General features: G+C 59.7%; 1 protein-coding gene across 1 annotated transcript in view; it reads left to right on the forward strand.

The window, feature by feature from the left end:
* Positions 1–27,534, forward strand: part of LOC309583302 (cyclic AMP-dependent transcription factor ATF-7) — a 47,720-nt gene extending 20,186 nt beyond the window's left edge. Inside the window, exons 3-12 of the mRNA XM_082298931.1 lie at positions 9,845–9,941; positions 12,280–12,398; positions 14,995–15,129; positions 15,806–15,963; positions 16,709–16,808; positions 18,417–18,530; positions 19,500–19,646; positions 20,437–20,634; positions 21,570–21,678; positions 23,980–27,534. Coding sequence (XP_082155057.1) covers positions 9,845–9,941; positions 12,280–12,398; positions 14,995–15,129; positions 15,806–15,963; positions 16,709–16,808; positions 18,417–18,530; positions 19,500–19,646; positions 20,437–20,634; positions 21,570–21,678; positions 23,980–24,197 — 1,395 coding nt within the window. The 3' untranslated portion in view covers positions 24,198–27,534. The remainder of the gene's footprint in view (positions 1–9,844; positions 9,942–12,279; positions 12,399–14,994; positions 15,130–15,805; positions 15,964–16,708; positions 16,809–18,416; positions 18,531–19,499; positions 19,647–20,436; positions 20,635–21,569; positions 21,679–23,979) is intronic.
* The last annotated feature ends 74 nt before the right edge of the window (positions 27,535–27,608 follow it).

Raw genomic sequence — 27,608 nt, forward strand, 5'->3', positions numbered from 1 at the left:
AGGAGAGGCTGAGCTCGGCTCGGGCTCATCCCGCCCCTCTCAAACCTCCCTAAATCTCGGAGCAGCAGCGCGTGTTTAACACCTGCTCAAGCACCGCGGCTTCCGAGCGCTCGGCCCAGCTGTCGAGCTCAAGTGATTTTTTTTTTTTCTTTTTTTATGCCGGATTAAAACAATAAAAACATTAAAGTCCTAAAATTCCCCCTGGGAATAAAGATGCAGACAATAAAGAATTGTGCGAGCAGGGCTGGGCTGGGCTGGGCTGGGCTGGGCTGGGCTGGGCTGTGCTGGGGGAGCTCTGCGGCAGCGCAGGACGAGCTGCGGGCGCATCTCAGCGCTGCCGAACAAAACCCTCGGGCGGGGGACGGGCTGGGATCGCCCCTGGGGCACCGGCAGAGGGTTTTGGCCGCTTCCCTCCGGGATATTTATAAACGGGGAATGTGTGCGTGGCTGCGGTTTGAGGCGGGAGGCGGGGGCGTGGCGGGGGCCGGGGTGGCCGGGGGGGCGTTTATGGTCACCGGAATAATCGTCGGGAATTCAGAGCGTCAGCCCTGGCTGCTCAGACCCCTTCAGCATCGGCTCCGGACGGGGGTGAGCGGTTCCGTCTCCAAAACCCCTCATTTGTGAGAATAAGCACCCAAAGGAGGGCTCTAAGTGATCCAGGCCAGGCTTGAATGGAAGGAGCCGCCGATCCCGTGCCGGCTCTGCCCTTCCCTTGCCTTCCCTTTTGTTGTGAGGCTCCCGCCTGTCCCCGCTGCTGCTGCTGCCGCCCTGGCAGCGGCAGAGTCACCGCGGGAGGGGTTCCCGGTGCCACGGAGCGCCCGGGACTCGGTGTGGGCCCTTCCCGGTGTCCTGGAGTGCCAGGGATTTGGGAATGAGCCCTTCCCAGCTCCCCGCAGTGCCCAGGGCTCGGCTATGAGCTCTCCCTGCCCCGCAGCACCGCTGCAGTTCCCTTCTAACCCTGCTCCTGAGCCAGCCTGCTCATTCCCCACGGGAATGCGCCCCGGCCCGTGGCTCCGTGGCCGGGGGAGGCGATTCCTGCCCGTGGTTTGGTGTTAGAACCTCTGTGCCTCTCTTGTCTCCTTGTCCGAGGCTCGGCTGCCGTTTGCTGCAAACCGCGACGTTCGCAGAGCTCCGGAGGAGAATTTCAATGCGTTTTGCTCCGTGTGAGATTTTATTACCTGCAGCCCGAAACGTGGGCGGGAAAAATGGCTCAGACCCCTTAAGGATGCGATTTTGGTGACCTTGGCTTTGTGTTTCCACATCACTGAATCCTCACCTCGCCCTGGGATGTGGGGGAAGCTGCTGGGAAAGGTTTTCCGGGCACTTGAGGATTTTATCTGCTCGGTTTTGTCGGGGGCTGCAGGGGGAAGGGTTTGGGGTAGCCAGGGGGGGATTTGGGAGCAAAGTGCAGCTGGGAGGCTCCAGCTTTTGTTCGGAATTTTGTCGGGATCATGTCAGTGTTTGCTCCCCGAGCCTCATCCATCACAGGGTCAGCTCAAACCTCCCGGTGTGAGTCCCCTCATGGAAAAAAATGGGATAAAGGCAAACAGCCTCTGCCACAAAAACCTGACCCCACTGGCTGGGAAAACTCAGTCCCTTCTGCAAACCGATTTTGGGGGAAGAAAGAGCAATCCAGGAGCTGCAGGATGGAGTCGGGCATGGGAGTGTGCTGGGAGAAGTCATAAATCTCCAGGGAGAAGAGGGTCACTGAGAACCTCATCAGGGTGGGAGCAGCAGCTCCGCGTTAATGTGCCCATAAATCCCCATTCCGATAAAACAGGTGGCTCTTCCGAGAGGCAAAAAGAGGCAAACGCCGATTTTTTTCTGCTGCTGCTGCTCCTCTCCTTTTTTAAAAGCTTTAATTACCGCAGTGCTGACGGCTCGGCGCAGGCAGGAGTCGGGAATGCGGCTGGATGTGGGAAGCAGGGGCAGGGAAGGAGGGAAGGGAACTGCAGGTTGGCCAAAATCTCCAGGGGGAGGCACGAAAATGAGTTTTCATACACGGATTGAGGATGGCACTGCCAGAAAATTTTTGGTGCTTTGGAAATGAGGAAAATGAAGGGAACTGCTGCAGGGTGGGAAATGGAGCTCTGGGAAAAGGTCTGGGAGCTCCATAAATAGGGCTGGGTGAGGAGGGGTGTGAGGACAGGACTTGTTCAGGGACAGGGACACTTTCCACCATCCCAGGTTGGCCTGGGACACTTCCAGGGATGGGACAGCCACAGCTCCCCTGGGCAGCCCGGAGGGAATCCCCTGGGATTTCTGCAGCTCCTTTCCAGAATATCCCTGTTGTTCCCAAGGACCCACAAATCTCAGTTTGCACCCCCTGATTTGTCCCTCTCCCCTGGTGATCTCCCACCCTTCAGGAATTCCCTCTCCCCGTTTCTGGGCTGTGTTTAAGCCGTGCCCGGGATCCGTGGGTCGGCACTTCCCTGCAGCTTTTCCCTCCATGCCACCGATTAAAGGGGACAAACCCCAAAGCTCTGAGTGACCTGAATTCTCTTTGCATTTGACCTGCTGCCCTTCCCAGGCAGCTGCTGCTGCTGCTGGAGCTTCCCCGGGAGATAAATCCACAAAAACCCCTTTTCCAGGCGATAAAGCCATCAGCGGCGGCTCGTGCTCCGTGAATGGGTGGGCACATTCCCAATATTGCGCTGAATTGAAGGAAATCACCATTCCAGGGCCCTAAAAAGCTGAATGGGGCCGTGGCATCCTCCGTGTGATTGTGGTGGCGTTCCAAGGTCAAGGCTGAGTCACGCTGGCGCTTCCAGCGCGCACGGGCAGAGCCGGATCCCCTTGGAGCCGAGTTTTGTGTTAGGATTTGTTTTAGGGTCGTTTTTCGGGGAGCTCTGAGACAATGGTGAGTGCGGGGGGGTGGTGTGGGGCCTCTTCCGAGGGGAGAGCCACCAGATGGAACCTCCCCTCCACCAGCCCTGGGGAGATGGGGTTGGGAATGGCCGGGAAGGGGCTGGACTGGAGCTGAGGGAGCGGCTGGAGTCCCTTTGCCTGGCGCGGCAGCTCCCACAGCACCACCCAAGCCCCTTGTCCTGTCACACTGCCCTGGGCATCCCAAATCCAGCCTTTGGCTCTGTCCTGCCTCAGTTTCCCTTTTGTCCTTTTCCCTTTCCATGGCTCAGGTGCCCTGTGGGCTGCAGGGCTCTGCCCTCACCCCGAATTCCCACTGAATTCCAGGATGCCAGCCTGGCAGGGAGCAGGGAATTGGAACAGCTCATCTCAGGGTCCCACCCGCTGCCAAAGCCTCTCCCGGCTGTGCCCCCTTTCCAGAGGCGTTTTCCCATCCCTCCGCAGCCTCCTGGGGCACGGAGATGCGGCAAATTCATGGACTCTGGTTCGGATTTAATTATTTTTACACTTCCATTCTTGTTCCTGGGTTGTGCAGGGACAAGAGTTTCCTGGCATTCTTTCGCTCGCACTCTAAATCCCCCCCGTTTGTTTGTTTGCTGAAGGATAAAACTCTGGGAAAAGCTCCCGGATTATTCCTTCAGGAGCTGTCGGGTGTCCAGGACAGGAGGGTGACACTGAATGAGCAGCAGGGGACAGCAGGAAGAGCTGAAGCCTTAGAGGGGGATTTGATTTTATTTTTATTTTTTTCTCTTTTTTCACCCAGTCTTTTGTACCAGGGGCTCACGAGTCTCTCCCCACATGAGCAGCGTCCCCCGAAAACCCACCAGCAGCTGCATAATTCCCGATAATTCCTAATTTTCCTCCTGCAACGCCACGGAACTACTCGGCCCGGCCGCTCTCTTCCCTAGGGCAGGAATTCCGCTCATCCCGCGCCTTCTCCTCGGTCCCTGTGCCCGGAGCCCGCAGGAGAGCGCCGAGCTGCCGTGCCTTGGTCACTGGGCTGGGGTCGCTCCGCTCGCAGCGGCCCGGGAGGACGGAGGCTCCGCGGGGATCGGTGGCTGCCCAAGGTCACAGCGAGAAGCTGCGGCGCTGCGGGGACTCGAGCGGGGCTGCGGTGGGGATTCACATCCAGAGCCGGCGATCCCGAGGGACGCGCCGGGCTCGGGCTCTGGAGCCGCTGACGCTCCCGCGGCCGCTCCACCCCCTCGCTCACCCCGTTAATTACCGCGGGGCCTCTCCCCTTAATTCCTGTGGCAGCGGTAATTAATGCACGGCTTTTAATCACCCGCGCTCGCATCGAAAGGAAAGCGGCGCTTCAGAATGCTCCACCGTGTGGAAAGCGGGGATCGCTGCATTCCCGGGACCCGGCGCTGCTCGGGCTTTGTCCCCGCCGGCTTTTAGGGATCTGCTCCGTGGGATGAGCTCCGTCCCCCCCGAGCGGGGTCGGTGCCGCAGGAAACCCTCCCTGCTCTCACGCAGTGGAGATTTGGGAACCAGTTCGGGTTTGTATCCCTGTGATTCCAGCCCGGAGGCAATTGGGGCTGCAATTCCCGCAGCCCTCCCGGGGCTCCTGGGCTGTGTGCCCAGGACAAAGCACGGCACCGTTCCCGTCCCAGGTGTTCCATAGCCCAACTCCTCCATCTGCTCCTTCCCTCCCTGCGCCCCTCTCCCGAAGCCCAGACCTCGGGAGGCTCCTTGGCTTTGGTGGTGAATGGTGCCCAATAACCCGGGTCAAAGCCCACCGGGATAACCCCGTTCCTGGCATTTCTGTCCCGGCTCTGCTCCGTGGTGTTCGTGTCTGCTCCCACCTGGGAGATTTGACTGAAATCCAAGGGGAAAATAAAAAAAAGGGACGTGGAATCCGGAGTTTCTGGAGGATTCTGCCCCGGACGTCCTTGGCTCCTCACGTACTCAGCCAGATGGTTCCTTCCCCCCCTGCCCAAACACCTGCATTCCAGGAGGGGCGCGTGCCTCAGAAGCCCTTTGGGATAAGCGAAGCCATAGAAATGTAAATGAAATTATTTACCTACTCCCAGTTAAATGCTCTGCCCTTCTGGCCAAGGAGGATTGGTGGGATGGGATGGGAACCAGAACCCGCTTAACTCTTTGTGTAAATTGCAGGGAAGTTTGGGGAGTATCCTACCAAAAAGAAAAAAATTCTGAGCAAACAAGAAAAAAAGGGGGGAAATCCCAGTTTTGGTGCTTTGCACAATGTTCTGTGGGGCTGCTGGGCCGGAGATTCCTCACCCAGGGCTGCCTAGAGTTTCTGATTATTATTCTTATTCCTCCCTTTTTTTTTAACACAAGGAAGGACCGGGAATCAATCACGGGGCAGCAGGGAGCAGGGTTTTAAAGGGAAAGGCAGAGCCACAGGGTCCCTGGAGTCGCCAGAGCCAAAAATAACATTTCAGGGTTTAAATCTCGCTGCAGTTTTAGCTGGGGGCAGCTGCAGGGGGGGAAATGGCACAAAATGCACCGAGGGCTCCCTCCCTGCAGCTGCCTGGAGCCTTCCAGGTTTCACGGAGCCAGAGGGAATTGGCTTTTCCTGCGGCCCGTGGCTCGGGAAAGGCACGGGATGCTCGGGGTTGTGCATCCCGGTGTGGAGCAGGACCCAGCAGAGCTGCCGGGAGTGTGGGGGGTCACCGCTCCCAGCTTTTCCTCTCCTGCAGCTTTTCCCTGGATTGTGAAAAACGACCCCGCTGTGGAGCCCGAGCTCTCCAAGCGCAATTCCCGGTCTGGTTTTCCTTCCTGAGCTGATCCTTCTAAACCTTCCCCCCTCATCCTTCATCCTCCATCAGGACTGGGGATCGGGAGCCTCTTCCCGTCCCTGCTCCAGCTGCTGCCGGCACCTTCCAGAAGCGCTCGGTGACCTCGGCTGCTGCGTGGAAAACAACCACGAGCTTCCCAAGCAGGCTCCGAGCTCCTCTGGAAGCTGCTGGGCACCACCGGGGACCCTCCGGGGGGAGACGGCTCCCAAATCTGCGCCTCTTGTCTCCCGTGCTGGTGGAAACGAGACAATCTGTCCGTGCGTTGTTGAATTCTCTCAAACCACCAAGTCTTTGCCGTGTTCCCTCCTCATCCCGACACCTCCCTTCCCATGGAAATGGGCCTCGGGTAATTGTGATGTTCCCCCCGGCCTTTCCAGCCGTGAATCACTCCTGAATCGGGGCACTTTAGGCACATTAGCGAATTAATCCGCGCAGCCAGGGAGGGAATTATCCCAGCATTGCTCAGCTGGGAGATGGGGGAGATGGAGCCAGCACCGGGGGTCACATCACTCACCCTGGGACAGCCACCCTGGGGTCCCCGGGGCACCCCGGCCCCGCCTGAGCTACCCCGCGCTTGTGCCGAGCGAGCAGGGGGTGTCTGTACAGCCTGGAAAGGGGCAGGGAATGTCTCTGCAGCCTGGAAATCCATGGAGTCTGAGGGATGGGCCGTGGGCAGCGGGCCGGGAGCAGGGAGGACGGGCCGGGATGGGGCCAGGAGGTCCAACCCCCCCAGGGCCATGGCCTTGCCCTCCTCCCGGCCCCGTGGGTGCCCTGCCCCTCGCCCCGGCTGGGCCAGCAGAGCCAGGCAGACCCCAGGACATCCCCAGACTCTCACCCCTGGCTGTGGGGAGCGCAAGGATGGATTTTGGAAGCGAAACCCGGACCCAGAGGGTGGCTGCTTTTAAAGCCGGTGCCTTTGAGCTCAGCTCGTGCATGCACTGCATCATTTCCCTCCCGCTCCGCAGTGCGGGCTGCTGCTGCTCTTTGTGTCCCTGTGGGCACGGTGACCCCAGTGCTGGCTGCCGCTGGTCCCTTTTGTGTCCCCACCGTGTCAGGAGTGTCCCGGTGGGCACGGTGACTCCAGCCCGGTGGGCACGGTGCCTCCAGTGCTGGAGTTAAGCCGGAGCAGCGGCTCAGGCTCCCCGGTGCTGACAGCTCGTTAATTCCGCCCCGTGATGAGCGTGGGGGAGGCAGCGTTGGCTCCTCGCCCTTCCAGCCCTCCAGGCTGTCCGGCAGGGGACGGGGCACGTTTGCGCTGCTGTAGCTACACCCAGGCTGTTTCACAGGGAGCTCTGGCCAGGGGAGGGGCTCGGTGATGGGCTCCGAGCAGCATCAGCAAGGTTAAAAACCAGCTGGAGCTGCCGGGAGAGCTCCTGCTCCAGGATCCCCCATCCTGTGGCAGCTCCGGCGCTCGCCTGACCCCCCCTCTGCACCAAACACAGATTCTCCAAAAATCAGGACGAACCCCGAGCAATCAACCCCTTGTTCCCCACATTGTGCTTGTTAAACTGCTGGAAAAATCCCCTCCTGTCCGCCTGGGGGTCCGGGCCTCAGCCCCGCTGCGCCGGTGGGTCCAGCTGGAAGCGCTGTGTGCCATTAAATGAGGCCTTTGAGCCGAGCACATTTATCCGCGGAGCTGTCACAGCCCGGCGGGTGCCGAGCGCTGAGGGGCCCTTGGCTCCCAGGAGCCGCGGCACCTTCGGGTGCATCCAGCCCGAGCCCCGACCCCCGACGGCCGCGGCGGCTCCGGCTCCGCAGGGCCCTCGCGCTGGGGAGGGAAAATGCCAAATTTAGGGCTGCAGGAGGCAGTTCCAGCCTTTTTCCCGGGTGGAAAACCCCGAGGGCCGGCTGGCAGCGCATTCACCCTGCTCCTGTCCCTCGCCCCAAAGACTTTACAGCCAACATCTTCTTTTTAATTCCGACACCCGCAAAATAGCAGCTGAAATAACCCTGCTGGATGTCAGCTGCTGATGGAAGGAGATTAAATATTAAAGCCAGTGCTGTGGCTTTAACTCATTCCATTTTTTTTCCCTACTCTTCCCCCCCTCGTCTCCCCCCTCTGCTTCCCCTCTCCGTGTAAAATGACATGATTTAGAACCCAAGTGCCAGACTCAGCCTCTGGGTTTCGGCGTTTGGAAATGTGTGGAGAAAGATATATTGTGTCTGTGAGCATTTCTGCGCAGGGAAGGAGAGAGCTCCCGAGCTGTGAGCCCACATAAAGATGTTAAATAGAGCTGTAACGCGCACCCGATGCACCGAAAGTGCCAGGGAAAAAAAAAAAAAAAAAATTAGGGAAAAAAAAAATCCGGCAATGAAGGAAAATGAAAGATTAAAATAAACCCGGCATTGGCGAGGCTGGGCTGGGGCTGCTGGGAGAGACACGACCCCGCTCTGCACCTCTCACTCTTCCCTGCCTGACCTAAAAATGCCGTTTCTTTAACACAAAACGGAGCGGGAGAATTGGGAATTATCATCTTGTTCATTTTTTCCCCCCCTTGTCTCTGGTGTTCAGGATTTCCGACGCCGCCCGCCTGCTAAATATTCATCCCAACCCCGCCGCTCCGCACAAAACCCGGTTTATTTCCCTCGGTTCACCCCATCCCACTGATGTCCCATCGCGGGCAGCCGAATCCTATAAGAAACAGGGATTTTGGGACAAAACCATGGAAAAATGTGGGTGTTCCTTCCCTTCCAGGGCCCTCCGCCGGCACTTTCCAGGGCGATGCGGAACCGGTGCTGCCCATTCTCCCTCGCTCGCTTTCCCTTTGTTCGGGAGCCTTTCGGGGGTCACCGGGATTTGTAAAAGCTCCTTGGAAAAAAAGAGTTTATGGCGAGGCTGGAGCAGAGCGGAGGGATCGGAAGCTGCGGGGAGGAAAAAAGCCCAGATCAGGCAGATTTTGGCTGAACCGTCGAGAAATTTTATTTCAGGTTTATTTAAGGTTTAGTTACGGAGCGGAGCTGGGAAAGATGGAGCTCAGTCTGTGCCTGGAGTTCCACAGGCAAAAACCTCTTGGCTTTTCTCCCACCAGCTCTGATTTCTTTAAATTCGAACCCAAATTATGAGCGGCGGCCAAAGCACCTTGTGAGCAGTGCTTTGAAGGTCACTTTGTGTGCCCCCCTCGTCCTTGAGCCGAGGGGAGGAGGGGCTGGGTGTGGAGGGGCCCCATGGCTTGGTGTCCCCTGCCACCGAGGCATCGTCCCCTGCCTCCGCTCAGCTCGGAAAACGCAGATTTATTTGCTAAAACAACAGAGCCATAAATAAAGCCGGGAAAAGGCCTGAAGTGGGGTGTCACGCTCGAGCAGCCCCACAGGAACAGGTGGCTCTGGGTGGGTTTGGGTTGGGATGCTCGGGAGAGGGAGGGGAGGAAGGGGAAAAGGGCAGGAATGCGCTGCTGCTGCTGCTGCTGCCGCTGCTGCAGCGCTTTTCTAGAAGCAGCCCGGTGCTGCTGGGTGCATAAAAATGCTGCGGTGCCGTGCCCCGGCCGCCGTTTGTCGCAGTCTATTAGGAGAGACGCAATCCATCCTCGGGCTTTATGGGGCTGTGCTTTAACCCCGTCCCTGCCTCGCTCCCCCTCTCCTCAGCCCTCCCTCCCTCCCTCCCTCCCTCCCTCCCTTTGTCTGCCTTTCTCGTCCCCAAAGCCAGCCCCAAAGCTCTCAAGGGGGATTTTTACCCTCCCCAAATCCTCCCTAAAGGCTGGGGTTTACTCTGCGCATCTCCCCGCAGGTGGAATTTTGGGGTGGGGGAGATGCTCCCCCTCCCACGTGGGGTCGGCTCCGTCCTCACTCTGTAAAAATTCCGGAGTAGTGTTGCCAGGCAGGGGCCAGCTCTGCCTCACCCCACACGGGAAAAGTTGCCCCAATTGCACCAAATTCCCCGGCTCCCCAGCCAGCAACAAAGTGGGAATGTTGGAATTTAGAATTCCGAGCGGCGCGGATCCGCACTTCCATCGCTGCCGCCGCCTCGTTCCATCGCTAAAAAACCCGGATCATTAGAAATCCTCGCCCCCCACCCTCCAGAACCCCCACTGAAGGCCTTTCCCTTGGCACCCTGTGCTCCCACCGCCCTTTCGCAGCCGCCCACCCCCTCCAGCCCCGCGGAGCCCTCGCGGCGGTCGCGCTCCAGCCGCGTCTCCCCCCACGCCCAGCGCAGGACGGGCCCCGTAAAACACAAAATGCATTTATTCCCCATTTTCTAAATTGTTTCATTTCAGAGGTTCACAAACGAGGACCACCTGGCGGTTCATAAACACAAGCATGAGATGACATTGAAATTCGGCCCCGCTCGCACCGACTCCGTCATCATCGCAGGTATGTGCCCGGCCAGCGCCCGGCAAGATTGATGCCAGGGACCAGATGCACTGCAAAACCCATAAAACCTCCTGTGATCTGCATTTAATCAGGGCGAAGGAAAGCCAGAGGCTTCCAAGTTTTTTCTGTTTTTATGGTAGTATCAGGTTTTGTGGGGTTTGGGGGTTTTTTAAATTTCTTTTTTTTTTTTTTTTTTAAGCTCTCGCCCTTTTTTATTAAAGGCTGGAGGATTTATGGCCAGAAGGGCTTTCACGTTTCTGCTTTGAGGACGATGAACCAAACCTGACAAAGCAGCTTCCCCTCTCAGCCCAGGTGTCAATTTTCCTGAGCTTTTAGGAAGCTGCAGTTCATAAATTAAAGCCCCACCGAGCTCTGCCTTTGTAAAGCTGGGGGGGAAGCCCAAACCCCACAGATTTTTGTCCGGCAGGTTCCAGAGTCCCTCCTGTCCCTTTTGTGTCGCTGCTGGGTGAGGAGGCTGTTGCTGAGAGCAAGGAGAGGGGAAACGCTTCCTGAAGGGTTTTTAAGGGAAAACAAAGCTGCTGCAGGAGCCTGGCGCCTTTTTCCCAGTTTGTGTCCAGCCCAAAGGCGGCGTTGAAGCAGGGAGTGGGAATGCAGCTGGTTTCTGGAGGGTTTGCAGTGAGCTGTGGCTGTGGGTAGGAAGCTGCTCCCAGGGAAGGGCTCTCACAGAGGGAGAATTCATTCCCAGTGGGATCATTCCCAGTGGGATCATTCCGTGGGAGCGATGGTGAGGAGCTGGAGCAGGAGCTGACAGAAACTCAGATTCCTGAGGGTCACTTTTGTTTGGGTGCAGCCCTTTGCAGACAGGGAGCACAGCGGGAGGGTCAGTGCTGCTGGATCCGTTCGGGGGCACGTGGGGGTGTGGGACAGAAATGGGGCCAAAATCCCCCGTGAGCCCCACAGCTCCCAGAGCCAGAATTCCTCTCCCTGGTGAGGCATGAGGGGATGGAGCACGTCAGGAACACAAGGAACAGGCTCTGGCCCCTCTCCCAGCTCCCCAGGGCTGGTTCTCAAGGGGCTGCTCTGGGGTGAAACACAAAAAACCCCAAACAAAGCCAATTTAACCATGGCCAGTTCAGGACCAGCTAAACCCCCCCAGCCCAGTGCGGGCCCAGCGTGTCTGGCACAGGGAGGGGGGTGTGAGGGCTATAAACCCCTACCGGCTTTGAGCACTGAGATCCGGGCCCGTTATTGCCTGAAATTCCATCTATCCTGGGGTTGCTTTAAGCCACCATTTTGTCTCTGGGATTTCTTGTCCCTCCCCGCTCCCGAGGCCGTGTGGCCGGAGCAGGACCTGGCCACGGCATAAAGAATCCTTCTTCTGGCAGCAGGGAGAGGGATTTTTGTGGGAACGGGCGCTTGTGGGCGAGGCAGGAGCTGCTGCAGTTCCTGGGGTTCGGCTCGGGGAGGGACAGGACCACAGAGGTTCCAGGCTTTGTTTGTGCCGCCGTGGAAATCTGTGCGGCTCGGAAGGGCATTGCTGAGCAGGGAATGATCCCAAACGAGCCCTGAGAGCTGTTAAACCCCTGGAAAAACAACCTCCTGCAGAGAGATTCGGTTGATGAAGTTCCTGGATTTTATGGATTGGGATCTGGGGGGGAAGAGAAGGATGCCCAGAGGGGGATTTTGCTTCAGTGGCAAACGCAGCAGAGGGAGGGTTTGGAGTCTGGCTGCTTCGTGCAGGTCAGGCTGAATCATCCCAGGGATGCTCCTTGTGCTGGAAAATCCCGGTGTTTTTGTGCGGGATGGATCCTTTGGTGGGATTCCCGGCAGAATTCGAGGCTGGCTGGAGCAGGGAGGTTTCCTTGTGCTTTTATGGGCTGGGTGGTGGCCAGAGATATCCTGACTCACCGCGTTAATGTGGTGAACGGTCCTGCGGGGATGGCTGCGGGGGCTGTGAGCATTCCCAGGGAATCTGCCCGGGATTCTGGAATGGGAGCAAGCACGGGGAGGGAAAAGGCTCTGCCTGGCCCGGGGCTGCTCCCGTCAGTTGCTTTCCCCTCTCATCACTCCCCTTTTCTATGATTTCAGGGAGATCAGACTCCCGGTTTTCCGTCCTTGTCCAGCAGAACCCCGGGCTGGGAGGGACGGGAATTCCACATCCTGGAATTCACAGAAATCCTCGTGCTCCAGTGATTATTTCCATAAACGCCAGAGAAACAAAACCAGCAAGAAGTGACTCTCCCCATTCCAAACTGTCACTTGCTGTCCCCAAGATGACACACATGTGTCCCAGGGCTCACAGTGAAGGGCTGGGGTGGGTAAAGCGGGGTTTTTTGGGCTCTCCCTGAGCAATTCTTGGTGTTCCAACCCAAACCAGATCAGACTCCGACCCCGACTCGGTTCCTGAAGAACTGTGAGGAGGTGGGACTCTTCAACGAGCTGGCGAGTTCCTTCGAGCACGAGTTCAAGAAAGCTGCTGAGGATGATGAAAAAAAGGCAAGAGGCCAAGGCCTGGGGCTGTGACAGCATTGGGAGCAAACTGGGAGGACTGGGAGGGACTGGGGGCTGCTCTCGTGAAAGGCACAGCCCTTGGGTAGAGCTTGCCTGCGTGTGTGGGGCTTTATTTTTGTAACTCGGGTGACTTTGGCTGCTTTTCCCACTGGTCCGAGGCCTGCAGAGAGCAGATTCAATAGTTTATTATTCCTCTGGCTTTTCACTTCAAAAAAAAGGGGGAAAAATAGGGAGGAGAATACCCAAAATACCTCACACCTTGGGAAGGAGCCGCGGGACACTGGGAGCGCTCGGGATGGGAGCAAAATCCCCTTTGGAGCCTCCCCGAGGGCCAAGATCCGAAGGGACGGTGCCTTTGAGGGGCAGCCACAGGGAAAGGAGCGGACCTTGGGCATTTCCAGCACGTCTGGAGCGAGGAGTCTCATGGAAAAGAGCAGCTTTTCCTAACAAAGAGCTCTCTCCTCCGCCAGCGCCATCGATCCCGGCTGCCCCCGCAGCCCGGCGAGCGCCAGGGGCTGAAGGACAACGGGATCTCATCAGAAAGCAGCTAATTAAGGACATTTCCAACCCCCGCGCCCCTCCCCGTGCCGTGCCGGGCTCCGAGCAGCAGCAGATGCGTGCTGGGCTCTCAGCCTGGCACACACATTTACTAAATTGATGTATGTCCGTACATACGCTCGCAGTCAGCGGCGCTGCTCGGAAATAAACTGCGGGAGCCGAGCCGCGTAAATCTTCCCGAGATGGGGAACGGAGGAATTCAGAATTAAAACTGAAACCTGGCTTCCCACCCGCGGCCCCCCCTCGCCAATAACAGGCTCTTTAAACCGAAATTGATCTCTCTCATTGGTATGCGGCGGCTGCTCGCCGCTCCTGCCCTTTGTTCTGGAGGCGCAGGGAACGGGGAAGGGGCTGCAAGGAAGGAGCGGCCGCCGGGGGTTTTCAGACGTGGAATTGCCGAGCAGCCCCGGGGAGACCACCCAGCTCCTGGGCCCTCCTAAGCCGCAGCCGCCGCTGCAGCCCCTGGTGTGCTCCTGGGATTGGCTTTAGAATGGTTCAGCCTAAATATTCCTAAATAATATTCCTAAATATTCCTTGCGCGTGCAGCTCGGGGGGTGTCGGCTGTTAGGGAAAGGATTATCCCTCCTCAAACCCCCTGTGCAGGCGAGATCAGCTGCCCGGCCCTGGCCGGAGCTGAGCTTCCAGCATCCAGTTGTGCGTTTGTCCTCCCTTTTCCAAGGGTGGTCTCGCACCAGCGCCGTTAATTAAAAACACCGGCGCAGCGGGAGCTTCCCCGGAGGCGCTTTAAGCGGTTTGAAACTTTCCTGCATGTTAATCCCGGCTCCTTTGTAATTGCCGGAGCAGCGTCCGTGCTTTAAAAGGGCAGGTAAATGGTTATTGCTGCGCCTACCTCGAGCGGAGCGCCCGCGGAAACCGGGGAAGGGCAGAGCGGCTGCGGCTGCAGCCCCCCCTGGAACACCCCAAACTGAGGGGCTGGAACTTCACCCCATTCTAAAACATCCCAAGTGGAGGCCCTGGAGCTTCAGCCCCATAAGAGACCCCAAACTGAGGGGCTGGGGTCTCACTCTGCTCTAAACCATCCACCTTTACCCTTTTACTGCAGTTTTGCTTCCCTGGGAGGACTCCCAGAGCAGCAGGAGGAGGTTTAGGGGCGATGCCAGGACAGAGCGTCCGTGGCCAGGCAGGGAAGAGGAGCACTGGGATGGATGGATGGATGGATGGATGGATGGATGGATGGATGGAGCAGGGATGGATGGATAGAGCAGGGATGGATGGAGAACAGGCTGGACAAGCAGCTGTCAGGGCTGATTTAGGGACAGTTTCTCCTGGACAGGAGGAGGGACCGGGTGATGTGCAGGGTCTGCTGCAGCATCCTTGCTCTGCCACTCTCCCTGCTCTCTCCCTGCTCTTCCTCCCCCCCGGCCTGGGACGGGGACAGACCCCTCAGTTCAGTTGTCCCCTGGCCTTGTCCCCCTGCCCTTTCCCTGTCCCCTGCAGGTTGCTAACTGGTTCCACTGGGGCACGTGGCGCTGCTGGATCCCAGGGTGGTGGCAAGTGGCCAAGTCCAGGCATATGGTTGGGTTTTATTTTAATGGGGCGCTCATAGATATTTAATAACTTGCATGGCTCTTTGTTTGCTTTTGATAATCGGGTAATAAAATAATTCAGGCTGATTTATACAATGTTTTACAGCTCTTCTGTGAATGAAAGTGCCTCCTGTAACTCGCAGGCATTTGGCTTGGGTACCTGTTCTCCTTAGCAGGGCCCTTTTTATACCAAAAAATCACAGTAACAACCCACGGAGAAGTCGTGTGTGTTACTGAGAACCCACAAACTGCTGCCATCTGGGGCTGCCTGTTGTTCCTGGGCCTCCATCTCCGTTTGCCGGGGCTGGAGCAGCCCCACTCTCTGCCTCGGGCTCCCAGATGCTGCTTCAGTACAAATAAATAGTAATAATTTGGCAAGAGCTCGGAGCCGGAGCCTCTTCCTCGGGGGCAGCAGCCGAACATTTCGCGAACAACGCGAGCTGATTGTCCTTTGCATCCGTGCCCGCTTCCCACAGAGCTCTGGAGCCCTGGACATGTCCCTGCCCTCCACTCCGGACATCAAGATCAAGGAGGAGGAGCCGGTGGAGGTGGACTCGTCCCCGCCGGACAGCCCCGCGTCCCGGCCGCGCTCGCCCCAGCACAGGGACAAGGTGGGGCTGTCCTCAGGGGGGTGGTGGAGCCCCTTTGCCGTGTGGGGCCGAGTGTGGGGCCAGCGCCTGAGCTGGGCTTTTTAGGGGTCTGAGTTGGGCTTTTTTTGAGGCCCGAATTGGGCTTTTTTGGGACCTGAGCTGAGCTCTTTGAGGCCTGAGCTGGGCTCTTTGAGGCCTGATTTTCCCCTGGTTTGAGAAAGAAAGACCAAAGCTGGTTGGCCAAAATCCACCTAAAATCTCCTGGAGGGTTTGACTGGTGCCCAAAGCCTTGCTCTTCCTCCTGGGAATGCTGTCCCACACCAGAACATCTCCCAGCCCAGCTCCCCGCGTCCCTGGGGGCCGGGCATTCACAGCAGCTGAGTCCGGGTGACAATTCCAGCACCTGAGTGACATCCCAGCCCGAAATTCAGAGAGGGGAATTATCCAGAGTGGGAACTCCTGTGCCCTGCTCCCTGCACCGACATCGGGGGAATCAGGGAAGGGCAGAGCGGCTGGAGCTTCATCCTGAGCTGAGGGGCTGGAGCTTCACCCCTCCAAAACCGTGTCGCTTGGGTGACGTGCTCCCGTCAGCTTCCGTGACAGAGATGCCGGAATTTTTTCAGGCTCCAGGAGGAAGAGTCATGGCGGTGATGATGAGCTGGTAATTAACAGCCCCATTTTGTGTTCTGCCCCGCAGGAGGGCCCCTCCAAGCCCGTGATCCTTTCCACGCCCACCCCCACCATCGTGCGGCCCGGCTCGCTGCCACTGCACCTGGGCTACGACCCCCTGCACCCCACGCTGCCGTCCCCCACCTCCGTCATCACCCAGGCTCCCCCCTCCAACCGACAGCTGGGGTGAGTACGGGCAGGGAGCATTCCCTGGGGCAGGAATTTGATCCCTGAACAAATTCCCTGAGCGCCAGAAGCCGAGGAGCCGCCGCGGCTGCAGCAGGGGCTGCTCACGGCTCCTCACGCTCCGTCTGCAGCAGCACCGTGGGGTGGGAGTGCAGGAGGCAGGAACTAATTGTCCTGGAGTAAGGAAACGAGGCAGAACTCAGTGAAACGAAGCAAAACTCACCGTGGGGAGAGATGAAAGCGCTCCCTGAGCTCGGCACGGCGCTGGCTGGCGGCGCCTGGCAGAGCCTGGTGAGCGGCGGCGGCAGCAGGGAATTGTCTGGAGCTGGAATGGCTCCGGGATTGTCTGGGGCAGCTGCGTGGTGCCCCTGAAGTGTCACCTCTGAGCCGCTGGCCTTGCCTCGGGGGCTGTTTGCCCTGGCACGGCTCAGGACCTGCTCCTGGTTGCCCATGGGGCTCCGGAGGCTGCGGTTCTGAGCTGCCAGGACCCTGAACAGAAGGGAAGGGGCCTGAGGATGCAGGATCAGGGATCACATCACCCTGAGCCCTCAGGAGGTGCCTGTTGAGCCCTACATGTGTTTGCTGTCAGGCTGCTCCCCCTCCCTCTCCCCTCTGGCCCCCCCCCTCTTCGTACCCTGCTCAGAAATGGGGAAACAAACCCAAATCCACCAACTGGATTCCGTTCCTGGGGCTGCTGGGCCTCCGTAAACCTGGAAGATAACCCAGGCATTGTTTGTTGCTGCAGGTCTCCCACCGGCTCCCTCCCGCTCGTCGTGCAGCTCGCCAACGGCCAGACCATGCCCGTGCTCCCCGGCCCCCCCGTGCAGATGCCTTCTGTCATTTCGGTGAGAGAAGCTTCCAGAGCTCCCAGCGCGTCCCTGCACGGAGCAGGAACGGGCCATGCCCCCGCCAGGCACACACAGGCACTGCCATTCCGTGAACACTCCAATCTCTCCCCCTCCGAGGGAGATAAGGCTGCAGGAGGAGGAGGAGGAGGAGGAGGAGGAGGGAGAGGAGGGGCAGCTCTGGCAGGGCAGCAATAACGTGCGGATCACACCAGAGGGCAATAAGTTTGGAAAAATCCAGCCCTGTGCCCGGACAGATGGCTGGCACCGCCGGTCCGGGGCTGGAGCTGCAGGATCCCCGATTAGCTGCTTCCATTTGGAACAGGCTGCTCCGAAAGCAGCGGAGCTTGCAGGGAACATGTCCGGCTGTGCCGGCCAGGCCACCTCGGCCAGGGGATGTCAGAGCCCAGCCCCGGGCCGGCCACCTCGGCCAGGGGATGTCAGAGCCCAGCCCCGGGCCGGCCACCCTGGCCAGGGGATGTCAGAGCCCAGCCCCGGGCCGGCCACCCCGGCCAGGGGATGTCAGAGCCCAGCCCCGGGCCGGCCACCTCGGCCAGGGGATGTCAGAGCCCAGCCCCGGGCCGGCCCACCGCACACCACACACTGAGGTTTCCGTGGGCAGAGCTGCTGCTGGGTGCTGGGTGCTGGGTGCTGGGTGCTGGGTGCTGGGTGCTGGGTGCTGGGTGTGTGCTCCCAGCTCTGCAGCTCCTGGGAATCCGTCCTATCCTGTCCTGTCCTGTCCTGTCCTTAGGGTTTTGAGGGAGCAGTGGCCAAAAGCCTTTGCCTCAGGCACAGGAGTGCTGGCTCAAAGCACAGCCCTATGGGCGCAGGAACTTTGCACCCCTTCCCTCCCAGTTTGTAGGGTTTTGCCACCTGAGGGGGGTTAAAAACGTCCAAATTCTCCAAATTATAGTTTTCCCTCCCTTTTCTGAGGGAGAAGGCTCAAGAGGGGACACAGTGGCAGCTTTGCCATAGAACCAGAGGGGATTTGGTGCCTTTCCTCTCATCCATGGCTTGGACTGGTGGGGAAGAGGGGAAGGGAAGGGAAGGGAAGGGAAGGGAAGGGAAGGGAAGGGAAGGGAAGGGAAGGGAAGGGAAGGGAAGGGAAGGGAAGGGAAGGGAAGGGAAGGGAAGGGAAGGGAAGGGAAGGGAAGGGAAGGGAAGGGAAGGGAAGGGAAGGGAAGGGAAGGGAAGGGAAGGGAAGGGAAGGGAAGGGAAGGGAAGGGAAGGGAAGGGAAGGGAAGGGAAGGGAAGGGAAGGGAAGGGAAGGGAAGGGAAGGGAAGGGAAGGGAAGGGAAGGGAAGGGAAGGGAAGGAAAGGGAAGGGAAGGGAAGGGAAGGGAAGGGAAGGGAAGGGAAGGGAAGGGAAGGGAAGGGAAGGGAAGGGAAGGGAAGGGAAGGGAAGGGGCTGCCCCTTCCCTGTGCTCCGTGCTGGGCGATTCCAGCACAGCTGCCGTGGCCACCACCGTGGCCGCCGGCCGTGGGCGACAGCAGGAATAACGGATGGCCGCAGTTGAAACATTTGTCAGGATTTACAGAGCTGCTCTGTCAGGGAGTTCCTGCAGAGCTGCTCCGCTTCCCAACCCTCCTGTCCCTCCTCCCCTCGCAGCTGGCCCGGCCGATGTCCATGGTGCCGAACATTCCCGGCATTCCTGGGCCTCCCATCAACAGCAGCGGGTCCATCTCGCCCTCAGGGCTCCCGGTGCACTCCGAAGCCAAAATGGTGAGTGGCAGGGAGGGGGTCATGGCCTCGGGGTTGTCCCTCAGCCTTCAGCACCTCCCGGCTGGAGGCTTTTCCCCCTTCCCAAGGTGCCAGGGCTCCTGCAGAATCCTCCAAGCTGGAGATGCCACCAGGAACGTCAGAGCACCCGAGCTCTGTGCCCAGCCCAGTGTGGGGCTCCGATTCCCTGGGATGGAGCTGGGACTGGGGCAGGCAGAGCCCGGGGAGGAGAGGCTGGGCTGTAATTCAGAGATCCTGGGCCTGGCTCTCCTGTCGAATCCTTTAACTGGGACTTTGCAGGATTTTTTGCCTCGTGGCTCCTCACGGTTCAGGCAGAGGGCGAAGCAGCCCCTGATGGATGTGGCACTCGGGGACACGGCTCAGTGGTGGCCACGGTGGTGCTGGGGGATGGATGGACTCGATGCTCTCAGAGGGCTTTTCCAGCCTCAGCAAGGCTCTGATTCCATGAACTCCCCGTTTTTTTGGTGTTTGCCCCCCCACCTTCCCCGGCAGTGTTGTCCGCACTCCCCTCATGCCCTGGTTTGGGGTCTGCAGGGTTCCTGGGCAGATCAGAGCCTCAGAATGGGGAGAGAAATTGTAAAGTAAGGCCCGAACATCTATTCTGGGTCTGCCTGCTGAGGGAAGGGATTCACCAGGCACCCGTGGCTCCCTCTCCACCCCAGGATCCCTCTGCAGGTGCTCGGGGACACTTGGGCTCTGCAGCCTGCTTGGTCCCTGGAGCTGCCAGCTGGGCAGGGAGTGGCCAGTGCCAGCAGCAGTTCTGGGCTGTGACAGCGGCCTGCTGGGCTGGACACTGCTGTCCCTTTGGCAGCCCAGCTGAGGACGGCTTTGGCTGGACTCGAGTCAGCTGCAGTCCCCGCAGAGCCCACTGCCAGCAGGGTGGCTCCAGGGTGACGGGAGCTGCTGAGAGTCCTGGCAGCTCCCCTGATGTCCCTTTTGCTCCCCTGGCAGAGGCTGAAGGCCAGCCTGACGGCATCATCCTCGCTGAACGGCGGCAGCCTCGTGGTGGGCTCAGCCAGCACCATGGTGACCGCGCGGCCGGAGCAGAGCCAGATCCTCGTCCAGCACCCTGACGCCCCCTCCCCGGCTCAGCCACAGGTCTGCTGCTGCTGCTGCTGCTGCTGCCCCTCCGTGCTGGGCTGGGGTGCTGGGGGTGCTGGGGGTTTCCAGGGCTTGGCAAAGAGGAGGAAAATCTCCCAGCGTCCTTCCTGCTTCGCAGAATGGGTTAAAACCTTGTTTTTCTGGTGCTGCTCCAGCACTGAGGCGCTCCCAGCCCACCAGGCACGAACTCCAGCCCCTCGTTCATCTGCCTGACGAGCTCTGCAGTTTGGAAGGAACATTTTCCCTCTCCTCTCCCCGCTCAGCTACGGGGGTTAAGCACTCCCCTCTCAGGCAATCAGCTCGGCTGGCTCGTGCCAGCCAGCCACACGCCAGCCCTCCATCAGGACGGCCACCTGCTCCGGCACTCGGATGGGCTTCCAGGAGTTTAATCTCCATATGCGGCCCCACAGCCAGAGCTGCCGTGGGGCTGCCGCAGGGCCGGGGCTGCGACCGCCCCTGCAGTTTGTGGGGCCGGGGCTGCCTCGCTCTCAGCCCTTGCTGCTTTTCCTTTGTTCTCCCGAATAAAACTGGGAGGTGTGCGGCCCTACAAAACCTTGTGGTCCCTGTTACCTCCAAGAGCGTGTTTGGCTGAAGGTTTTGAGGGGAAAATTAATTTTTAAAGCAAATTGCCTGCTTAAAATCCGAGGTTTGCTGCGGGAGCTCCTGCCCCGAGAGGTGACGGTGCCTCGTGGTGGCACCGAGCTCTGCTCTGCTCTGCAGTGCCACCGCTGTGTCCTGCCTGTCCCCAGAGCTGCTGCTGAGCCTGTCCCCCCCATCCCCTCCCCAGGTGTCCCCTGCCCAGCCCACGCCCAGCACGGGCGGGCGCCGCAAGCGGGCGGTGGACGAGGACCCGGACGAGCGGCGGCAGCGATTCCTGGAGCGGAACCGCGCGGCCGCCTCGCGCTGCCGCCAGAAACGCAAGCTCTGGGTGTCCTCCCTGGAGAAGAAAGCCGAGGAGCTCACGAGCCAGAACATCCAGCTGAGCGTGAGTATGTAACTGGGGCTGAGCGCAGCCCTTGGCACGGCCCTTGGCCCTTGGCCCGGCGCTGGCAGCGCGGCTGTGCCGGGATCAGCCGCTCCCCGCAGCACCCGCTGCTCCCTGCCCGGGGCTCAGTGCTGCCTTCCCATCCCGAGGGCTCCAGAAGTTTCCATTTGTCTCCGTGCCGCCCCTGGAGAGGCCGTGAACCCCGGGAGTTTTTCCAGAGTGGGATTTCTTCTCCCTGCTCTCCTCCCTTTGCGCTGGGCCTGGCTGGGGGAGCAGGGAGGCTCTGCAGCTGCAGCTCGTGGCCACACTGGTTTTTCCCTGGAGAACTGGGTTTCCCTGACTCTCCAGGCATCCCGAGAGGTGCAGCACACCTGGAAATCCAGATTTCACTCCCAGTTCTCCCATTACTGCTCCTGGCACTAGCCAGGGTGGTGACTCAGTCCCTGGAGCTCTGCTGCAGCTCTGACCGTGGTGTTTTCATTCCCTTCCCAGGGCAGTTACAGAAACTGCTTCCTTGGGCAGTTCTGGGATGCAGCTCTCTGGGTTTCAGCTGCTTCCCCACACATTTCAGAGGGATAATCCAATCAGTTTCTTGGGAAGCAATCCTGGCTCATGGGAGCTCACAGAGCGTGGAAGAGCTGTGATGTCCCCACAGCCTGGGCTGGGCTGGGCTGGCTGGACACTCCCTGTATCCCACCAGAGCCAGCAGCACTCCAGGTGTCCCTGGGGCAGGTGGCACTGGCAGGACAGCTCAGGAAAAGCTCAGTGACCACAGCCAGGCGCTGCTGCCACTTCCCCAAATCCCCCAAACCCAGGAACTTGGCTGGATATTCCTGGGCCAGGGGCTCCTCGGGTCAGGCACCAGAGTGGGAGCTTGCTGGAAGTGTGAGCGTGGGGCTGCTGTGGGTGACGGGCTCGTGTGTTTGTCCCGTCAGAATGAGGTGACGCTGCTGAGGAACGAGGTGGCCCAGCTGAAGCAGCTGCTGCTGGCCCACAAGGACTGTCCGGTCACGGCCCTGCAGAAGAAGACTCAGGGCTACTTGGGTGAGTGAGGGCTCTGCTGCTCCCTGGAGCCTGGGGCCACTCTGGGAGGGAGGGAGGGAGGGAATTGTCGCCTCAGACCGTGTCACCTCCTGGCTGGCGGCAGGGCTGCCACAGATGCAGGGACAGAGCAGGAGTGCACAGCCCCTGGCTTGGGAGGGACCCACAAGGCCCTCTCAGGACACCCCAAAAACCCCACACATCCCCGAGGGCATTTCTGCCCATCCCCTGCTGAGGAGGATCCCCCACATTGTCCTTTTAACCTCAGGGGTGACACTTGCAGTGTGGGCAGCGCCCAGGGCAGAGGGTTTGTGTCCCTCTGCCTCTCCAGGGTGGGATATTGGATGGGGATCCACCTCTCCCTGCTCCCGGCAGCGAGCCAAGCCCTCCCTGATCCCTGTGAAATTCAAAATTTGCTGCTCCACGGCAGAGCCAGAGTCAGGAAAGGCCAGACTCTCTCAGTGACATCACAGACCTCCACAGCTCATCCTCTGCAATTCCCATCGAGCTGCCTCGGCTCGGAAGTAAAAAAGAAAAAAAAAAATCCTCTTTTTTATCTTCTTTTCTTCCCTTCTTTTTTTTTAATGCTCCCGATTTCATTTTAATCAGCCCAGGAGCTGAACTTGATCTGGGTCCTCCTGCCCTCCCTGCAGTACCAATTCCAGGCTGTGCTGAGGCTTTGGGAGGACGCTGGAGTCCTCTAGTGTTCCTTGGAATAATGGGAGGAGAGGCAGGGACAGATGAGCTGTGAGAAGGGAAGGGCAAATAGCAAAAAACAAGGGAGAAAAACAAAAAAAAAATTTAAAAAATGAAAATTCAGCGTCCCTGGGGGGCTGTGCCTTGATCCCATCTCCGGGCCTCTGGAGTTCTGCCCTGCCTGGTCAGGCATAGGGATGTGCCACTGTCACCCCCTGCAGTGACCTGGAGCCTGGGTGAGGAGCTCCTGGCTGTCCCCACGTCCCCGTGTCCCAGCCCCGCAGTGGCTCCCAGGTTTTCCCTGCTCATCCCAAAGTTCACGATTCCTCTCCCTGTTCCCCACACCGGCAGGAATTCACCACGCATCTGAACGCTGGAAATGAGATTTGCCCCCTCCCCTCCGCCCCTTTTTATGGCCAAGATTTGTGGCCGGGCAGGTCCCTGACACAGCCCCAGGGTCCCTGATGGAATTGCAGCAGCCTCCTGGACACTCGGGAGGTTTATTTGCAGCACCTTGTAAATCTCCTGGCTTTGGGCTGCCACAGGAGGATATTGCTCTGCTCGACCTTCTCCAAGCCCAGGCCAAGGTTTTCCCAGGGAAAGGCAGAAGGAAAATGGAGCCTGAGCCCATTTTCCAGTGAGGTGTTAAACCCCAAATCTGATTTTTTTCCCAGTATTAGGGGTTTTATGTGGAAGAAATATCCTAGCTCCTGCTTTATTTTGCTCTTTCAAAGGGAGGTGACCCCGTCCCACCTGGAATTTCCTCCTGGCACCTGTGGGTGCAGAGAGCTCTGGGTGCCCTCACCAGGTGTTTGAGAGCTCCCAAACTGTCCCCTGGGAGAGGAGCTCTGCCTGGACCTCGGGGGTTGTTTGGGGCAGAAAATCCAAAGCTCTGGAAGCCCCTGAACAAAGGGAGGAGGGGCTCTGCCTTCGTTTGCCCCCTTCAAATTCCCAAAAACACGGAGCCAGCAAAGGGTTGTGATGGGCTCTGACTGATTTTAGTATCTTGGGGAGTAATAAAGATCAGAGCAGGTGATTTAGATAAAAAATGCCCCCACAAGCCCAGCCCTGGGGCCTGCTGAGGGGATCCTGCTCCCCCTGGCAGGTGGGGAAGGGGCTGCTCAGGCTCGGGGCTCGATGGCCTGGGGGGAAATTAATTCCAGTTAACGAGGAATGGACGGTCTGGGAATGGAGGGTTGGGATGAAGGTTATGGCAGTGCTGCCCTCCTCGGGAAGCTGTGCTGCTTCCTGCTTGGAATTTGGGAGGATTCCACGGCCTGGAATTCAGGAAGATTCGAGGCTGCTTCTCCACGGGATGGGGCCAGCCAGGGTGTCGTTATCTCCCAGCTTTTAATTAGTTCTGTCCCAGTCCTCGCTCGCCTCTGCCAAAGGGGGAGGGGGGGTCTGATGGGAGCAGTGGGGTTCCATATTCCGTGCCCCAGGCTGGAAAGGTGAGTGTCCAGCCCATTCCTGAGGTGTCCCTGATCCCATCTGGGGCCAGCAGTGTTCCCACCCCAAACCAGCAGCATTCCCACCCCTGCTCTTGCCACCACCCCACACCCTGAGCTGTCCCTAACGCGCTTCTCCTCTCTCCTGTTCCCGGAGCAGAGAGCCCGAAGGAGAGCTCGGAGCCCACGGGCTCGCCCGCGCCGGTCATCCAGCACAGCTCCGCCTCGGCCGCGCCCAACGGGCTCAGCGCGCGCTCGGCCGCCGAGGCCGTGGCCACCTCGGTGCTGGCCCAGATGGCCGGGCAAAGGACAGAGCTGGCCGTGCCCGTGGCCTCCCACGTCATCATGGCCCCACAGTCGCAGTCTGCCGGCAGATGATGGCCCCGGGGCCGAGGAGCGCCCGCTGCGGCCGCACGGACTGACCATGGCCCCGGCGCTGACCGGCGGGGGCCCGCCAGGATTTTTCCTTTCTTTTTTTTGGGTTTTCTTCTTTTTTTTTTTTTGAGTTAAGGGCAGCTCTGGCGCTTCCCCACTGCACAGTCCGTGGAGCTCTTGGGCCCTCGGCCCCCAGAGCCCCTGGAAAAGGCGGGTTCGGGGATCTGTGTGGTTAACACTAAAGCTCCGTGCGTGGGCACTGCTCCAGGCCTGTCCCCCTCGGCAGGAGGCTGTGACGCTCCGTGCTGTCCCCGTGCTGCTCCCAGTGCTCGTCCCCGCTCCCGCCCCTGAATCGTTGCACCTTCACCAGGAGCCTCCCGGAGCTCTGAGGTCACAGGGATCGAGGTCTCCTCCCTCCCCGATCCCAGCGATGGAGTTCAGACACCATGGGAAGCGGGCAGCTCTGGATTTGTGCCCCGGTGGCCGGGACAAGGGGCAGCGTGGGGCTCTGGGGACAGAGTGACCCCGGGGCTGCTCCCGTGCCAGGGGCTGGGAAAGGTACGGCCTGGCCAGGGCTGCTCCCGCCTTCCCGACGGGAAAGGGGCTGCGAGTGGGACCCCGGGATGGGGTGCGGGGCAGGGCCCAGCTGGCAGTGACACCGTGAGTCCCCAAACCCACCCGAGCAAACCTGGGATCACCTCCCGCTCAGGTGACCTCGATGACCTCAACAATGGTGGCCTTAAATCATGGAATTGTTGCCTGTTCCGAGGGGAGGGCACAGGGAATGGGGCCGGTGTTCACCCAGGGTTTTGCCTCTCCCTCACAGCTCTGGCGCTTCCCAGCTGGGGCAAACAAAGGATCCATGGAGCTCCCAGCTCCAGGGTCCGATCCCGTCCTCCTCAGCGAGGAACTCTTGGAATCGGGTCCCTTTTCCTGCTGGGTGGACACTGGGCTCCCCTGTGTCCGTGTGTGCCTGCCCGAGGTGCCACGGTCGGAGCCAGCAGCTGGGAATTGGGAAAGGTTGTGCCTGGTTTTGGGATGGGGAAGGAATCTTGGCCTCCTCCATGGAGCTGCTCCAGCCCCTGGAATCCCTGCCCCTCCCAGGTCCCTCCTCAGCCAAGCCCTCCCCCCTCAGGTCGCACTTTGCCACTTTGGAGCCAGGCTGGTTTGTCCAGGTGATTTTGTTTGGCTTCTCCACGCTTGGAAGGTTCCCAGGGACAGCAAAACCCAAAGCGAAGGCTGAGCAGGAGGCAGGGATCCCGGCATGGACGGGAAAGTCCAGAGATTTGGGGTTTTTCCAGGGATGGGATCCAGCTTCTCCCCTCCCTCTTTAGCAGCTCTTCCTCAAGTGGGATCAGGATCGGGATTGGGATCGGGATTGGGGTGGGTTTGTGTTGCTGCTCCTGCACTCCCCTTTTTCCTCTTGCTCATCTCAGCTCCTCCCCGTGCTCGGGGTCACATCCAGCCTCGGGAACCTCTTGTTGGGATCCCACACGTCCCCCAAATGTCGCTTTTCCTCCCTTTAAGCTGTTCCTGAAGCACAGTCTGTGGGTTCCCAGCTGTTTCCAGCATTCCCTATCCTGACCTGGGCTGTGTTTCTGCTGCAGGACGTGGCCAGGAGGGTCCGGGTGAGGCACAGGGAGGGCTCAGGCTGGTTTGGGGGATCCTGGGAGGGTTTGCAGGAGGTGCAGGATCTTTGCCCTGTCCAGCAGCTCATCCCGTGGTGTGGTGTGAGCCCTGGCGTCTGTCAGAGGCCATCCCAGCGTTCGGCTCTGCGGGAAATCCCGAATCTCCGGGAAAAGTGCCGGTGGGAAGGGGAAGGGAAGGAGGAATTGAGCTCTGGACTGGTTCTCTGTTTGCTGCAGAGTCTGGGGCTGGGAGAACCAGGAGCGAGCGAAGGGTGGAGGGGCGGAAAATCCGGGATAGGTTTGGATTGAGGGCAGCACTTTCCTCAGCCTCTCGTTTTACCCTCGGGGCACTGACAGCGGCTGGGTTTTGTGTGACGGGGTTTTCCTGCCTCACTGCTCTTCCCGGGAATCCTCGTGGCCCCCTCGTCTCTCCGTTCCCATCCCTCCACATCCCGAAGCTCCCCATTCCCACATCCCCATCGCCAGTGCCTTGAAAATCCTGCAAATCCGGGAAAAGACGGTGGGAACGCTGCAGACGTGGGCAGGGACAGGCAGGGGACGAGCTGAGTCCACGTTCGGCTGTACCTGGATCTGTTGTTGCTTCACTCGCAGGGTTGGAGCTTCCCGTGCCCATTCCAGGTGTGTTTTACCCCAAAAGCAGCCACTTCCCACTTCGTGACCACCTTTGGGGCAAAAAACCCTGATTTCTGCTCCGTGGTGATTCCTCTCGCTTTTCCGATGTTTTCTCCCGCTTTTCCGAGGCTCCCGGGGGTGGCAGCCCCTGGCCCCGCTCGGCAGCGCCGGGCACCTGCACTTTGCTCTGCCAGCCCCGGTTCCCGGGATCCCAGCGGGTCCCGAGCCTTCCTCCCGTCCCTTCCTCAGTCCCGTCCGTGCCGGGTTCGGATCGCCGGGATCTCCCTCTCTGGAATCGGGGGAGATACAGGAGCTCCTCACAGGAGCTCTGCGGGCTTGAAGGGGCTCCTTTAGGGTCGGGTTGGGGGAACAGGGAGAGCGGGATCAGCTGGGTTTGGGGTTTATGGATTTTATCCGAACTGTAACTTTGAATAGGAACAAGTGGCTGCAAACCGGCTCCCGGGGAGCCCCGCGGTGGGGGAGCTCCTTCCCTCCTCCTCCTCCCTTTTCAGCCTCCAAACCCCTCAGGATGGGGCGGGCTGGGGAGGGTTGGTGCCGCTTTCCCGCCCCAGACTGCTCTTGTGTCCGGGATTCTTTGGCTCAGGTGGGAAATGTCATGTTGGGACTCGTGGACCCGTTCCTGCTCTGTTCGCCCCAGTCCCGCGCACACGGGGCCCCCAAAACGAGCCCGGGAGGTGCCGGAGGGATGCGGATCCTGGGCGTGCTCCCCACCCCCCCCAGCTGCTTTGTGCCACGAGCTTTGACGATCAATAATGGAAGAAGCCAAAAAAGGACCCCCCCCGAGTACCTGTGTAGTATCTATCAGTCCATATCGACGCCTATACGCACCCATGTATCGTAGATCGGCCGCCGCCGCGGGTCTGCCCCCACCCCCGCAGCCCCCGAGGGACCCCCAGCTCCGCCCGGGCTCCTGTGAGCCGGTCCTCACAGTCCCCGCGGGGGCCCGGGGCCGCGGGGGGACCCGGGGGACACGTCCCAGCCTCCCCCAGCCCCCGGCCGTGTCATACCAAACATGTAACGTGCCTTTATTTATGCTGCAAATATAACATTAAAATATTACCCAGGAGCCGCTGGCTGCTGCCCTCTGCTTTGGGGGGGGCGGGCTGGGGACAACCCCGGTGTCACTTTGTCC

Source organism: Coloeus monedula (genome assembly GCF_965178545.1).
Source record: "Coloeus monedula genome assembly, chromosome: 30".
NCBI lineage: Eukaryota > Metazoa > Chordata > Aves > Passeriformes > Corvidae > Coloeus > Coloeus monedula.